The sequence below is a fragment of the Pinus tabuliformis genome, chromosome 6 (assembly GCF_031772625.1).
Source record: "Pinus tabuliformis cultivar Carrire ecotype Pingquan chromosome 6, CPIR1, whole genome shotgun sequence".
NCBI lineage: Eukaryota > Viridiplantae > Streptophyta > Pinopsida > Pinales > Pinaceae > Pinus > Pinus tabuliformis.
In genome coordinates, this window is record NC_142292.1 from 1,677,298,151 (window position 1) to 1,677,313,336 (window position 15,186).

Sequence of the window (15,186 nt, forward strand, 5' to 3'; positions counted from 1 at the left end):
TCTTTACTTTATTAAGATTTAATATCTTAAATGAAATTTAATTTGGACACATATTATAATATTTATAAAAATATATATAATTTATAAGTTTTATATATTATTTGGTAATATATTTAATAAGAATTATAAAAATCTATATTTTTATTATTATTATCCAATAGTCTAATATCCTCTTTTTAAAGATATAATCATGATAGTAAATTTAGTAAACTTATTTCATAAATGATGATTTATTAATCACCATCATTAATTTTTTTAAATTTTTAAAACTTTTTTATTTATTAATGTCTTAATAGGTCAATTTACATGTAAATCCATGGGCACATTTTTTTTAATGTGAATTTTAAGAAAATATTGACACATAAAAGAATAATATCTTTTTTTTGATAAATCTAAGGTTAAATGGATTTATGTTCATATAATTTCAAGTATAGTATTTTTATTATTTATATAAATTTACACATTAATTTTACTTGCATATTTTCTAGATATTTATCATATTAAGGTTTTATATTTTCGATGTAAGATTTCACATAATGAAATAATCAACAAATGTGATATATTTAGGCATTCTAATAAAAATACTTTTAACCAAAACACTGAACACAAAGGGATCTAGAAAAGTGCAACCCTTATTTCAATTAATACTTAGAAAATGAGACATGCCCAAATACAAGCAAAATAATGGAGCCCCTACCTTGACATACACGACTGCTCAATGCACAAGAAAAAAAAGACATTGAAGCACAAATGTGAACCTTGAATGGATCCACCAAAATAATTCTCCACGAGTTTTTCGTACTAGGATCAAACTAGAACTGGCTTCTCCAAGTTCTCAACAAACACACAACAAGATAGACAAACTATGAATGATCCCAATGCCTAGCTCCTATCTCCTTTTATAGGCCATATGGACTCTCTAGAAACCTTATTTTATTTTTTCCCTCAAAAAATGAAGGAAATATCATGGGAAGATATCATGGGCACATACCACGGTAAATACCTTGGGTGGATTCCATCCATTTTGACTACATCGAGAAAAGGGAATATTACAAATCCTCTTGTCTAAAGATTGCTTTCCCTCAAGAAATCCATTTTCATACACAATAGAAGCATCTATACATTGATACCGGGATCCCATACAAACAAGTGTGTTATCCCATGCCTCCATGGTAAAGATTCTTCGATACTTGGATCCTAAACAATCCTTTGTCCAATCTTGCCCTCAATAGATCCACTTGGATCCCAATGCCACCTAAGTCCTGGGACCTATGGGTTATAATATCATCTCGACCCTCCATCACTGTCTGTGCCTGAAAACACAAGCTACAATATACCCTTGGCTAAGAGTATCCTCCTATGAATCATCCCATTAATAGAGTTCCAACTCATAATCTCTTGCCAATCCATCCCGTGGGAAGGATCTAATGCATGAATGCCTGCACATGGAACAAGTCGATGATGATGATACTTCTCGATACTCAACTTATGCTGCTTCACTCGATCACTCAGCATGATCCTTTTGGAGAGCTCTTCCCTGCTCACCTTATTTCATAAAGGTGTGTTGGTAGTGCTGCAAGACCTATCTATGTACTCATGTAGAGGACTACTCTGGAACTCCCAATTGTACTAATCTTGATGCCTTGTGAGGGACTTGAGATGCTCCTCTATGCTAGACAACTTGGCTACTAACTCGACACATAACCCTATGAGATCCTTAACTTTTTTGTCCTCCTGTAAAATAGTGTCTAGGTCTATGCAGTCTCTTTGCTTCAAAATCATAAGATATGTCTTGAAATGCTTGATCTTTTCCCAAATGTCCTCTATTGGCCATTTTGGTGCCCTGTTGAATGTCTCTATATATGTTTGCGCTAGATGCCCAACTATCACAACTCCAACATGAGCCTTTGAACGAATCTCTGGGAATGTTTCATCCTGCACACTATGTTTATCATGCTCCCCCTCGTGATCATGCTCATCATGTTGGTTCACTATTGTTGTCTCCTCACTCAAGTTTCCTTGAATGTCTTCTCCCTAGCCTTCTGCACCTGTGGGGATAATTTGTTGTTCATTCTCTCTGGTTGTCAAACATGGATGCAATGGTGGACTACTAACTACACTTGATTTCTCATATTCCTCATGGATGTCCTCCTGGAGATCTATGGACTTAGCTATACAATAGTCTACCACACTGTAAGGATGAATTTTCTTCTTCCTTCCCTCATTTATTCTTAAGTTCTTGTCAAGCTGGTTGATTATCATTGGCTTGTCCTGTAAGTCTCTTCGAATCATGGTGTTGATGCTCAACATGTGTACTTCATGGCTAAGATCCTTTATGGGTGCTCTCTTGAAAACTAATGAACCCAACTATAAATGAATCCTCATGATCTGAATGAGTATCTAACTGTTTTTCCCTTGTTTCCTCCTTCCTATCACTTGAGCATGAATGGTTAGGTGCCCAAGATGCCTTGTAGATGAAGCATAGTCTTATCTTTATTAGTTCATTCATGCTATAGGTTTTATTTCCTTTCTTCTTACCTCCTCCATCAATCCTCTTTTGCTCCTTCTTATTCAACAACCTTCTGAGAAATTTTATATTTTGCATGACCAATTTTTCAACTAGATCATAGGAAACTGGTGATACAAGTAGTTCCTTTCTCCAAATTGTCAACAATTTGGATCTTAGTTTCTTGCAGATGTCGGCATCTCCTTCTAAGAAAAAGGTCACAATCTTTTGCATGTTTGTTTTAGCATGGTCATAATGAGCTGATGTAATGCCAGTGTAAAAGGTCTCGAACAATTGAAAGATTAATTCATCACATTCCAAATTCAACATAAAGGTGCCAAAGTTGAACTATGCCATGAGTTCTAAAATTTTGTGTCACTTCAGAAAAGTAGGAAGCATTATATTGTTCAACGCTTGAAGGGTTTCCACTATCAACGAAAATATCTCCCTCATGAGATCACTATTGTAAGGTGGTATAGGTGATGTTAAAGCTATGATCCCACTGAGACAAGAGGCAACTGTGAGCCTAAATTATTCACAAGGATGATCCCAAAGTTTGGGTTGTATCAATGCAAGCATGGATGGTTTGAGAGCTTGACTGATTTCCTCCATTCTGGCTACCTTGCCTTAGATATACACATGTATAATTCCTCCAACTTACAAAGGTAAATGACTGACTTCCTTTGTTGCAATTTAGATCCAAGTGTGAAGAGACACTTGCCTTTTATATCTTTCTTTTAGATAACCTTTGATTGTTGAAGGATAACATGGACCTTCCAAGAGAAAGGCCCATTGGTTTTCTCTTGCTTTTGATATGTAAGTTGTTTCCATTTTTTACCCACATAAGTATTGTAGCCTAGAGAATCAACTGGTGTATTACTATGTTGATTCTCATAGTGATTACAAAAGTAGAATGATGACATTATGGTTTGGCATCTATGGACCTCAATAATTATTCTTCCTCCTATCACCTCAAATTTCTTCAATTAATTTACACCCCTTTGAGAAATCAATCTATACTAGGCTCGAAGGAAAACAAATGATAAATCTTCAACATCCATAAGGAAATTGAATAGTGGAGAAAATAATAACCCTATGTAACAATAACTGGTGTAGACGAATTTCTGATACATACACGTTGCCCATATTTCAATATAAAACAAAGAATGAAAGCAGCTATAGGTGACTCCTTTTTAAGGAAACCTTGGTCTGGGATGATTAAAAGATTGTTCAATATTTGATCCTTGGCTGTAAGTGTGAGTAGATTCAACCCACAATGTTTGCACAGGACAACTCAATAAGGTTGCTAAAGATAAGGGAAATTTTGACTTCACCTTGGTGTTGATAATTAAGCCTTAACTTCGTCCTCGGGATTATGAGAGAGTTCAACCCTTGATGAGGAAAAAATTTCAAATATACCAAGTTGATGCCAAGGCTAGTGCCAAGTTGATGCATACAACAATTTGTCAATCAAATAGATTGCATGCACTTCATTGAGGTACTTCTATTAAGAAATAAAGATTTCCAAATTCATGGTGTGAAATATGAGCTTATTAAATATGATTCTTCAAGGTTACAAGAGAATATTAGAGGCATAACCCTAGAACATATCAATGAGAAAATTACAAAACCTAACTCGACCTCCTTGATAAATTATTTTGCTACCAACAAATACTTGGCCTCTGATAAATTCGTGCAGTCCTTGATAGAACTTGGGTAGATTCTTCACAATTCAGATAATTACTCTAATGCAACCCCATTGAGTAAATTTAATAAATTCCTCTCTTGGTACCGGGTTCACTTTGACCCTATAAGTCTGGAAATCGCAAGCAGAGTTTGGCTAAGGTAGTACTTGACCTATTAAGAGTTTTACAATGTTGGAGACCCTCTGAAACCCTTTATGAGCATCAAGAGTTCCATTACTAACATTCTGCCAACGTTTTCAATGAACCAAGAACCATGTACAGTGTGCCTGTGGACAACTGATGTTGGCGACACTCTTATCGATGAATAGGACAACAGGTTACAACGACATCATCAATTTTGGTAGGAAGCAATGACTTGCTTAAAGATTTGTAACCCTTAGATCTTCTTTAACATTTGAAATTCAAACTCTCAAATCTGATGATCTTCTGTGCTCTTCGTTCTGGAGAGGATTAAGTCAACTTTCTGAATCTCTGCTACAGTTCTGTCTTGACCCTCCCCAATCTTCAACAAGGTGCAATGAAACTCTATCAGTCATCCTTCACCTGCGATCATGGATTCTGATTGTTCAATCTGTCCAATTCTTCTCTACATTGTTTGTCCACCCTATCCTCATCAATGCACAATGGACATACACTCTCTGGTGTGATGCTCCATGATCTAGTGCACTTTTGGTCACATGAGAGCTATGATAATGTGGAAGATCTCATCCAATTTTCAAAGATAGTTGCAAGTTCCTCCTGGTGTAACTACTATGGTTGTTATAGGGAAGAGTGGTAGAACCTTTCAGAGCTTCCAAAATATTCTGGGGATCTCTTACTGAGTCATTCCAATTTGTGAGTAAAATTTGTTTAAAAAAAAAATCTTGGAAAAACATCTTTGTATCAGAAAGATCAAACCAATAAGTCTTATTTTTGTTTCAAATTTGGAGCAAGATGGGAGCAAGGATCTTCCACATAATTGTTATACCTACATCACTCGGCTACTCTGTGACTGGTCAGATCTACAAATGTCGTTCACCCCTCGACACCTCAAGCATATGAATGGACCAATGTGACATGTGGGGTTCGCAACCCATACATTGAACCTAATGTGATAAAGCCCCACACAAATTCAATGCACAATGTTGAATAACTATGACTTGTTATCAAACAACAAAAATCATCCCTCCATAGAATTGATGTGATGCGCCCCCCCCTATTTTATCAGTTATATGGCTCGTGCGTGAAGAGTATGGCTTCCCTGATCCCTGCTTGCGCACTGAGTGCTGACCACATGGCCTTAACATTGATGCACTGGCAATTGCTTGGATGGCCCTGGCGTGCTCCCTATGGTCCTTCCACCTATGTAAAGATTGACTTCGCACCAGATGTATTTTCCTTGTAAATTGCAAAAAAACCAATTATAAATGTGACCTCAAAGATCATTGCAACAACTTCTTCAACCTTACGTTATGATGGTACTGGTAGTTCTCAGATCTAGTAGAAATCGACCTCCACAAACTTCAATCTCGTGGACTTAAAATAAGCTTGATTCTTGAAAGGGAAATAGATCTCAGCCATTGATAAATATATCTGCCTCGTAAGCCTGCAAAAATCTTCACGTTAAGCTATTTGATGGATATGGCAATATTTCTATAAATATCAACTAGGGTGGATATGAATAAGCCACCGAAATTGATAGATTACTAGCTAGGGTGATTATGGCAGATCACCGAAAACTAGTCTCTAAATTATTTTGCGATAAACCATCAGGATGGCAAGATGCATAACTCTGATACCACTATAAGATCCCAGACAATGAAATAATCAACAGATCTAGCACATTTAGAAATTCGACCAAAACGCTGAACATGAAGGGATCTAGAAAAATGCAGCCCTTATTTCAATTAATACTTAGAAAACGAGACATGCTCAAATACAAGTAAAATAATGGAGCCCTTGCCTCGGCATACACAACTGCTCAATGTACAAGAAAAAAAGACACTGAAGCACAAATGTGAACCTTGGATGGATCCACCAACAAAAGTCTTCACCGGGTTTTCGTCATGGGATCAAACTAGAACTGGCCTCGTCGAGTTCTCAACAAACACACAACAAGATAGCCAAACTCTAGATGATCCCAATGCCTAGCTCATATCCCCTTTTATAGGCTTGATGGACCATGGGGGCTTCACTAGCGGAGCAATATCATACCACGTGGGTTCATATTGGGGGATACGTATTGAGGAAAAAAATGAAATAATATATTGAGCATATAATAGGGGGTAAAGGGTTTTTATATTGGCAAGTATAAAAAATGGAGCTCAAAGTGAATGAAAAAATATAAAGGGGTATAAAAAATGCTAATGAGACAATGGATACCTACAATATCTAGTGAAAGTAGGAGCTTTTTTAATTGGGAAGGTGTATTGGATTAATATTGGTAGGGGGTTAGATAATGTGATTTTTAGAAGTATTTTCCAATATGTAGTCAAATTAAGGGTATTGTTTAGTATGCCATGAACCCATGTGCTATGTTAGAGGCTCATTGAGTGAAGCCCCCCGTGTGATGGACTCTCTGGAAAAATTATTTTATTGTTTCCCCTTGAAAAATGAAGGAAAATATCCTGGGCAGATATCATGGGTACACACCACTGTAAATACCATGGGTGGATTCCGTCCATACCACGTCCATTTTGACTACATTGAGAAAAGAGAATATTACACTCAACTATATTAATAATATTGAAATAAGACCCATATTCTCATTTACAATGTTAAAAAGTAAATATGATCATTTATCATAAAAGATGACGTACTTTTAACTATCTTATTCATATTTACATTATATTAATTTTTTCATGTTAACATGCAATCTAACACAATCTAATTATTATTTATTAAAATAAATTCTAGCTTAAATATATTATTCATAATAACATTATACTAAAATTTCATTATCTTTGAAAAAAAAAATCATGATATTAATATATAATGATGATATTAAAAAAAGTTTCATAATATCAACCTTAATAACACTATTTTATAATCTATTTTTCATGTAAATCCACATATTACTATCTACTTTTCAAACAAATCTCATTATAATGTATAAAGTTTATTTCATTATTGCAAATCTCCTTTAACTACAAAAATCTTATTTAATATAATTTTTTTTCACAATAAATATAATTTTTCTTTTTTCTAAAAAATATTGGCAGATCAATTTGATGGCCTAGCCTGACTTGACTCATAACCTTCTAACTAGCAAGGTACTTAGCAACAAAAACTCAACCAACTAAACTAACCCTTGAAACTTCACAATAAATATTATTATTTATATTTAAATTAATATTTACATTTAATATAACCTTCGATATAATAAAATATTAATAATATAATATTTATTTTTCATATAAATTTTATCACAATATGGAAAATATTTATCATTATGTAAAATCTCTCGAACTATTAAAAACATAATCAACATAATCTATTCAGAACATATGTAAAACTACTGCAAATCAATTCCAAACACCACTTTTGATCGCCTCTTACTAATTTTTTATATTTTATTTTTAAATAAGCTTTAGGACTAAATCTTTGTTCAGGGCTCAACGCTAAATCCAAACCTAAAATCTATGTCTCCATCAAGAAACCTACTTTATCAACCAACCGAGGCCCGCGCTCCATGCATTTGGTCTTAAAAAGACTAAAAGCTTTTGCACCGTCCAAGGTTATATATATATATTTTTAATCACATTAATAATTTTGTGATCAATCCAATACGTGTAGATGCCACACGCTGATTTTTAAATTAATTGATAGAAATATATGTTTAAAACTTTCTCCAAGGCAGGGTACTTTTAACCAAAAATAACATTTTATTTTAGGTTTTTCCATTTTTGGATAAGGAAGCCAATCCTTGCCATTGCCGTTTATAGACATGTCGAAATTGTGACGATATTTTTGCCGTCAGCTAACGGCGTCAGCGTATGGACAAAATCATTAGAAAAACAATTAGGAACGCGAATAAAACACACCCCTGGGCATGTCAAAGAATCTAATGGTTCCGCTTCGCTGGAGATATCTTGTTTTCAAAAGCGGTTTTGACGAGCTGTTTTATCCCTCTTTCAAACCGGTTTGGTTTTCTGGATCCAAATGCGTTTCTTCCAGAAACCTGAGGGAGGGGGTTGTACGCTCCGGCCGGTCCTTTTAATGTTGCTACGGCAGCGAAGGCGGCATAGCGGGGCGAGTATTCGATCTGAAGAAGGCTGATGTCGTTCCTTTCTTGCTGCCAAGAAAAAGAGCCGGTTAAAGATTGTTATGGAAATTTGCGAGATTCGAACCCGGGCGAGAGCAGAGTGTTGTTTCGGCGTTCAAATTGAACTGCTGTAAGTTTTCTCTGAGCCTTTGAATGATTTTTTTATTAAAGTGTCAGTGTCGATGTGCAATAAAGGGTAAATAACTAAAGATTGGTAGGAGGCAGGAGGAGAGTTCCTATTCTGGCATAAATTATGAAGTACAGGAAACCTTTTTCAGCGAAACCCGTGCTTTGATGGGTTTTCGTGGAAATAATATGTTTTAATATACAGAAAGTGGAAAAAGACGACCGATTGGGACATTCCGTGTTGTATTGTCGTAAATTTACCGCAAATTTGAGAAAGATTATGTTCATGTTGACGCGAATTTACTGTAAATAAGCTTCCGTGTGATTTAAAAGGTAGTATTTTGAATGCTTGAGGTTGCAGCCGTAGAATTGCTGAAAACTCTTCACGAATGTAGATAGCGGCCTCCAAATATTCTGCACCGTAAGCAAGAAGACCTTGGTTTTGGCTTAGAGGCAGAAGCACGGAATTGGTGGAGATTTCAAGGCATAAGCCCTATTTGAACCCGATACGGTTGCGGAAGAGTATTCCTTTAGTTAGAGTCGGTTCTTGCATAAAGCCAACGGCTGTTATGCGATTGCAAAATAACTTGATCTCCAAGCTCTGCCGGAGCTTTATCACATCCTGCAGTCTGCTTGATTAACAGCCGGTGCGCCGAAGCAAACTCTTGTTCAGTCCTTGACTCCGTTCTTATATTTATATTGAATTTAGATGGATTAAAGGTTTCTGATTTGAACTTGAACCTTCAGGAACCATCATTTTATGGACCATTGAGCTTTGCAGTCTGTGCAAGGATAAGATGCAGTTAGTCGTCCCAGCCAGTCTGTTGCGCTTATGCAAGACCCCCTGACAAGCCTTGGGGTTGTCGCTCACCAAGGGGTCCGGATTGTTGTCGGACATTTAAACTTCCCTATACGCTCCGGGGACTTCACAGCTGTCATTGGCGGTTTCGGCAACCCTTCCGACAGGAATTAAGTATTTTTTTCCCCAAACATTTCGGATGACCATGCTTCCGAAAGCCCGACTTTAAAGGTACATGACCTTTCCTTCAATTAACTCCTTATAAGCTACAGATGTCAGCTTCTAAATCTTAGCGTTTTGGTCATTTTGTGAGGTATTTACTCATCTATTTTTGGTGAAAATGGCAGACTATCGACAGATTATAGCAAGCGCCTAGGTAAATGCCCTTTTGAAGGACAAAGTTTAGAGCTTATTATTTGATATCAACCGCTTTAACATTTCCTTAGCAAAGTAGGCATCATCGCGCCGATGTGTGTGCCTCCTGAACATTTCCTTCCATACAGCAAGCCAGGCATTTAGAGCCTTTATCAGCGGATTAAACAAAAAATTCAGCCATGAGCACTTGTGAAGCTCCTGCTGAAATAAGCAGCAAATGGGATCTCAATTTGACTCCCGCGGCGCCGGATGAATATGTGTTGGCTGTGAATCCTAATTTCCTTCGGTTGCCGCAAGAGGTAAAGGCAATATTATCCAAGGCGGAAGAGTCCGGTTCTGTATGCGATGAAACATCTATTAATCCAGCCGTCGCAGTCGCCAAATCAGAGCTCGAACCTTGGACGTCGGGAACTGGAGAGCTTTCGTTCATTAGGAAGGCAGAAAACTGTCGGGACGACTCTGGGACATCTAATTCCTCGGTCGCCAATGCTCCTCCCATCAACAACAGAAGAAAAAATGACGGTTCCCTCAGCTTGGAATGTGAGGACTCCGCGAATCAGGCGATCGAATCCCGCTCCAGGTCTTCCAACGACATTAACAATCTCGGCCAATCAAAGACAGTAAGCAGCAAGCTCTTCGGTTGTTTTATGACGGTTAATACTTCGGCTGCCTCAGAGATTAATACACATAGTAAAAGCGAGCAGGATACCTGCATTACGCATCAGTTTTCTGTGGTTAATCGTGCCCCAGACTCTGCTTCTTCGCTGCCACTTGAAGAAATTCGCGGTCCTGTGAACCAGTTTTCCCGCTCGCTTTGGGGTGATCATCTCGCGTCTTCTCAAACGGATTCCTCTGGGACGCCAAATCCGCCGACGGTTCCCATCCAACCAGTAAAGAAGAGCAGACGGGGGCCAAGATCAAGAAGTTCTCAATACCGTGGCGTGACATTCTACAGACGCACAGGTCGATGGGAATCCCATATCTGGTTAGTTTCAGTATTTCAAAATTATTTTATAATGTTGAAGTCACTCTATTCGCACAAGCTGAGCTCCTGACAGATATGTTAACTAAAAATTGTATAATCTACCTTTTCTAGAAATATAATATTGTTCTTAGGAATCGAGCATAAATTGGTATTTATTGATTGTGGCATTTTGATTCATGATTTTGTAGGGACTGTGGAAAACAAGTTTATCTGGGTAAGTCTGAAGAAGTCTGAAGTTATTCTTCGTTTGGTCGGAAAGTTTCCTGCAATCTTTAGATATTATTATATAGAATGTTTAATTGTGAAATATGCTTCTATTGTAATTTCCGCAGGTGGATTCGACACGGCTCATGCAGCTGCCAGGTAAATGGTTTTCTGAACGTTTTATCATTTTCTCCGTATTCAATATAATATATGTATTAAATTATTAATTTCATCAATTAAAGTGTTTTTACTGTGTTTGCTTCTATAACGCAAAGTATATAGATATACACACACGCTTTGAACTTTGAAGTTTTGCCCTATACTTCAAATATTGCAGGCCAGAAAAATGTAACTGTTTTTAAACTACCAGAGATGCCAACTAAACATTTTATTATGGGGAAAGTTCGTAATTCTCTTCCCATTTATGCTTTGCATTTCACTTTTGTATGCACAAACCCGTATCTTTCTGGACTCTTAAGTTCTTAATTCGTTTTCAACATATGTTTTGCATTTCATTTCATTTTTTAGGTTCAGAGGTTTGTTTTACAACTTAGTATAATATAACATGTAATTTTATTAGTCTCTCATCCAAATTAAACCCTCAATCAGAAATTTTAAAAATTAAATAATTATAAAATATTTAAATAATATCCATTTGTAAAAAAATTTACACTTAAAAATTAGATTCCTCTATTCAAGCTAAATCTATACTGGTGTTTGCAAGAGCCCGTATTCCTTCTCGACTGTTAAGTTCGTAATTCTCTTCCAACATATGCTTTGCATTTCACTTTTGTATGCACAAACCCATATTCCTTATCGACTGCTACGATATTAGAATCTAATGACGTCCTCTTTCTGTTTGAGATTTTTTGGATTGCTGTTTGTGGTTGTGGTCTTATTCTTGGAGGGTTTGTATGACTGGTGCAGGGCATACGATAGGGCGGCCATCAAGTTCAGGGGTCAAGATGCTGATATAAACTTTAATCTCTCTGACTACGAGGACGACCTCAAACAGGTACTGTTAGAACTAACATTTTGACTATCTGTCTATGATTTTTCGAGTTTTCGTTATGGTTAAGACATGGTTATTTCTTTCAGCTGAACAACCTCACGAAAGAAGAATTCGTGCATATACTTCGTCGTCAAAGCAATGGTTTCTCTCGAGGAAGCTCCAAGTATAGAGGCGTCACACTGCACAAGTGCGGCCGATGGGAAGCCAGGATGGGACAATTTCTCGGGAAAAAGTAAATAAATGACTAAAAGATCGTTTATTAGGGTTCTGCTTTCAAGATTCTATGAATAACTGTTATGTTGAAGATAGGTTAACATATTGAAGCTTCGTTCATGCATAGAGTTTAAAGGTTGAACTGAAAATGAACAATCGAACACTTGTTCCATTTTGATTCATGTTGGTTAATTCTCTACACTCGCAAATGAAATGGGCACGTTTTTTCTGTCACTTAACTATAACCAAACTATACTGGCAGGTATATTTACTTGGGCTTATTTGACAATGAAATAGAAGCTGCAAGGTATGCCATAATTTTCAGAAACGATTCCTTTTTAGTGGTTTGAATTGGTCGAGGTTGGTTACAGCTGCTTTATTCACAGTATGGTTGTGATGTCTCATAGTTGTCATAATTTAAGGACTGCAGGGCCTATGACCAGGCAGCTATCAGGTGCAATGGAAGGGAGGCAGTCACCAATTTTGATCCTAGCGTATATCAGAATGATCTTCTTACAGAAGGCAACACTGCAAGTATATATATCTACTAGCTATTTAATTAATCATTACCTCTGAGAGCAGCAGCCATTCTGCAAGCTTTATAACTTTAAACTCGCGTATTCAGGTATTGATCAAAATCTGGATCTCAGCCTTGGCATTTCTGCACCAACTGTACCTGACACTACGGTTTCACGAGATAATAAGATAGGAGGGTCAAAGGTGAAAACTAGCACAAACATCGTTGTCGAACCCGACTGGAAGAAAGCTCGTTGTGCCATTTCTACGGTAAGCTTTTCGAGGCTTCTTCTAATTTGAAGTCGGTTGAGCTTCTTGTGTCATATGGTGTTGAAATTTCTCTACTTTCTCCCGTTAAATCCAGTATCAGAAGAGATAAACTGTGTTGGGTGAGCATTTTAGTAGTTCAGAAATTTGGAGACAACTCTTTCCTGCGAAATTATTAAAAGTGCATATCTTCTTCACTGTTTCTACATATTGAGAAGCCGGAAGATGCAAGTCAGCAGACTCAATTGGAAGCACCGTTCTCATATGGGCAATTGGGCCCGTACACTGGATTGCAGGATAGAGAGACCTTTTCCAGCCAAGGGAAACAAACGCCAATTACATTTTTGCCCCGGTATCAAGTTCATCATCCAAATTCGGAGAAGATCCAAGTCAATGGCACCTTGAATCATAATCCAATGAGGCTTCTTCCCAACCCTAAAGATGACAGCATACACCTTACGCTGGAACAACAGGGCCTATGGAGCAGAGTTTGTCCTCCGTCCTTTGCTAATTACAAGGTATTGTGCAACTATATACTTCATGCCTGCAGTAAACACAAACCATCACTATAAAATCTTCATTTCATCCCATATAGGTTTTTGATATTTTGTTTTCACAGAGAATAAATCATTTCCCAATTGATGATTTTTACTAATGTTATATATAATAGTCAATTAGAATTAATCTTCTTAGCGTTTTACTGTGGCTTCCATGGCTTGGAATCGCTAGCATGGAGTGGCTGATGAAATTTCCCTTACTCTTATCCAGCTATACAGCCCCAACGGTGGATTGCAAGGACAAGGAGGCAGTGGCCTCTCCTCTCCACTCTCTTCTTCCATTGAACATCAATCAAGTTGGCCTTGGAAACTTTATACTAATGTGTCATCTGCTTCAATGTTGGCAGCAGCATCATCAGGATTCTCACCCCAAGCTCAAATTACTGTAGCTCATCCTTCAGATTGGCTCCACAAGTTACAAGGTGCTCAGTCTATGGGTACTACTCAGCTTTCAGCTCCTAAGTCTGCATCTCAGAGACAGAATTTACATAGCATTCAAGCCAGCTTAAGTGGACAAGTCTTGGGTTTGGGCTTAAATTTATCAACGAAATCAAAAGCTGAACTGTGCTCTTCCAAAGATACAGTTCGTTCGAAGTCCTTGAAAGGAGTGGTTGGAGATGGTCGTTCATTCGGGGTCAAAGACCGCTGAAATCGCCAAAAGAAGGCGAATCCTTGTTTTCCCAACTTACTATTTTTCGTTGTCGTATTCTCTATCATTTGAGGAGCATCCTCAAGTCTCTCCATCGTCAAACCTGTTATTATTATTATATCGTAGTTATATGATGTAATCCCATGTTTAATTAAACGTACCGTGACCATAATTCGGCTGCTTGCCCGGGTGCCTAAATTTCATGTATTTTCTGCAGTGAATAGTGGTATTAGATGTTTCAGGCAAAACCAGTGTTGAAATCAAACAGCTGCTGTGTAGCCATGTCATTAAATAGGGTGTCTTTGATTTTCATAACGAGTAGTTTTAATTTATAAAATGTATCTTGTGCCCTTAGTCATGAATATATTGCATTTTTGGAGTTCCTTCTCCCAAACCTGTATGAGTAGGGTTTCATGTTCCGCATTAAGATAGTTGTATATTTATTAAATATTAAAGATCATTAAGATAGTTGTATATTTATTAAATATTAAAGATTATGTAAAATTATTTGTAATTTAAAAATGGTGGATTCTTATTAAATATTAGGGATTTATTTATTTTCGGAAAAATATTTGAGGTGTTTGAGTTGAGGGGTTTATAAAAATAAATTTTATAGAGAGACATGAAGGAAAATAGTTATTTTGAAAATTGATGTTTTCAGTTTTAAGATATTTTATATGAAAATGTGATGTTTATGATTTAGATATTTAATTTAAGTAAGTTTATTATATGGTTTGAGTTGTTATAATCACATTGTAATGGGTATTTATGATTTTTTTTACTATTTCTTTGTAGGTTACATAGTTTTATTCACCTCTTTGATGATGACACAACAATTGAAATGAGCATCGCAAGTAAAGATGTCAATGCTATTCCCTACTCAGAATTACAATTAAAGAATCGTAAGTAAAGATGTCAATGCTATTCCCTACTCAGAATTACAATTAAAGAAACACATGGAGGGAGAACATTACAATTAAAGAAACACATGGAGGGAGAACATTAGCAGAGTTTGAGAAAAGAGAGAG

The 15,186-nt window shown here is 36.7% G+C and overlaps 1 protein-coding gene across 4 annotated transcripts; it reads left to right on the forward strand.

Moving 5' to 3' along the window:
- Positions 1-8,245: 8,245 nt before the first annotated feature.
- On the forward strand, positions 8,246-14,540 carry LOC149265404 (uncharacterized). 4 transcript variants are annotated; one of them, XM_089429370.1, is made up of 13 exons: positions 8,246-8,585; positions 8,943-9,228; positions 9,329-9,611; positions 9,728-10,740; positions 10,929-10,954; positions 11,073-11,103; positions 11,872-11,959; positions 12,043-12,188; positions 12,432-12,476; positions 12,600-12,703; positions 12,795-12,955; positions 13,168-13,470; positions 13,721-14,540. In XM_089429370.1, exons 4-13 carry the CDS (start codon positions 9,935-9,937, stop codon positions 14,156-14,158), a joined length of 2,148 nt encoding a protein of 715 aa, XP_089285496.1. In that variant the 5' UTR covers positions 8,246-8,585; positions 8,943-9,228; positions 9,329-9,611; positions 9,728-9,934; the 3' UTR covers positions 14,159-14,540. The 4 variants fall into 4 exon arrangements, with proteins under 4 accessions (XP_089285496.1, XP_089285503.1, XP_089285499.1 ...); XM_089429377.1 differs by having other exon boundaries at positions 13,249-13,470; XM_089429373.1 differs by having other exon boundaries at positions 8,977-9,228.
- Positions 14,541-15,186: the final 646 nt, after the last annotated feature.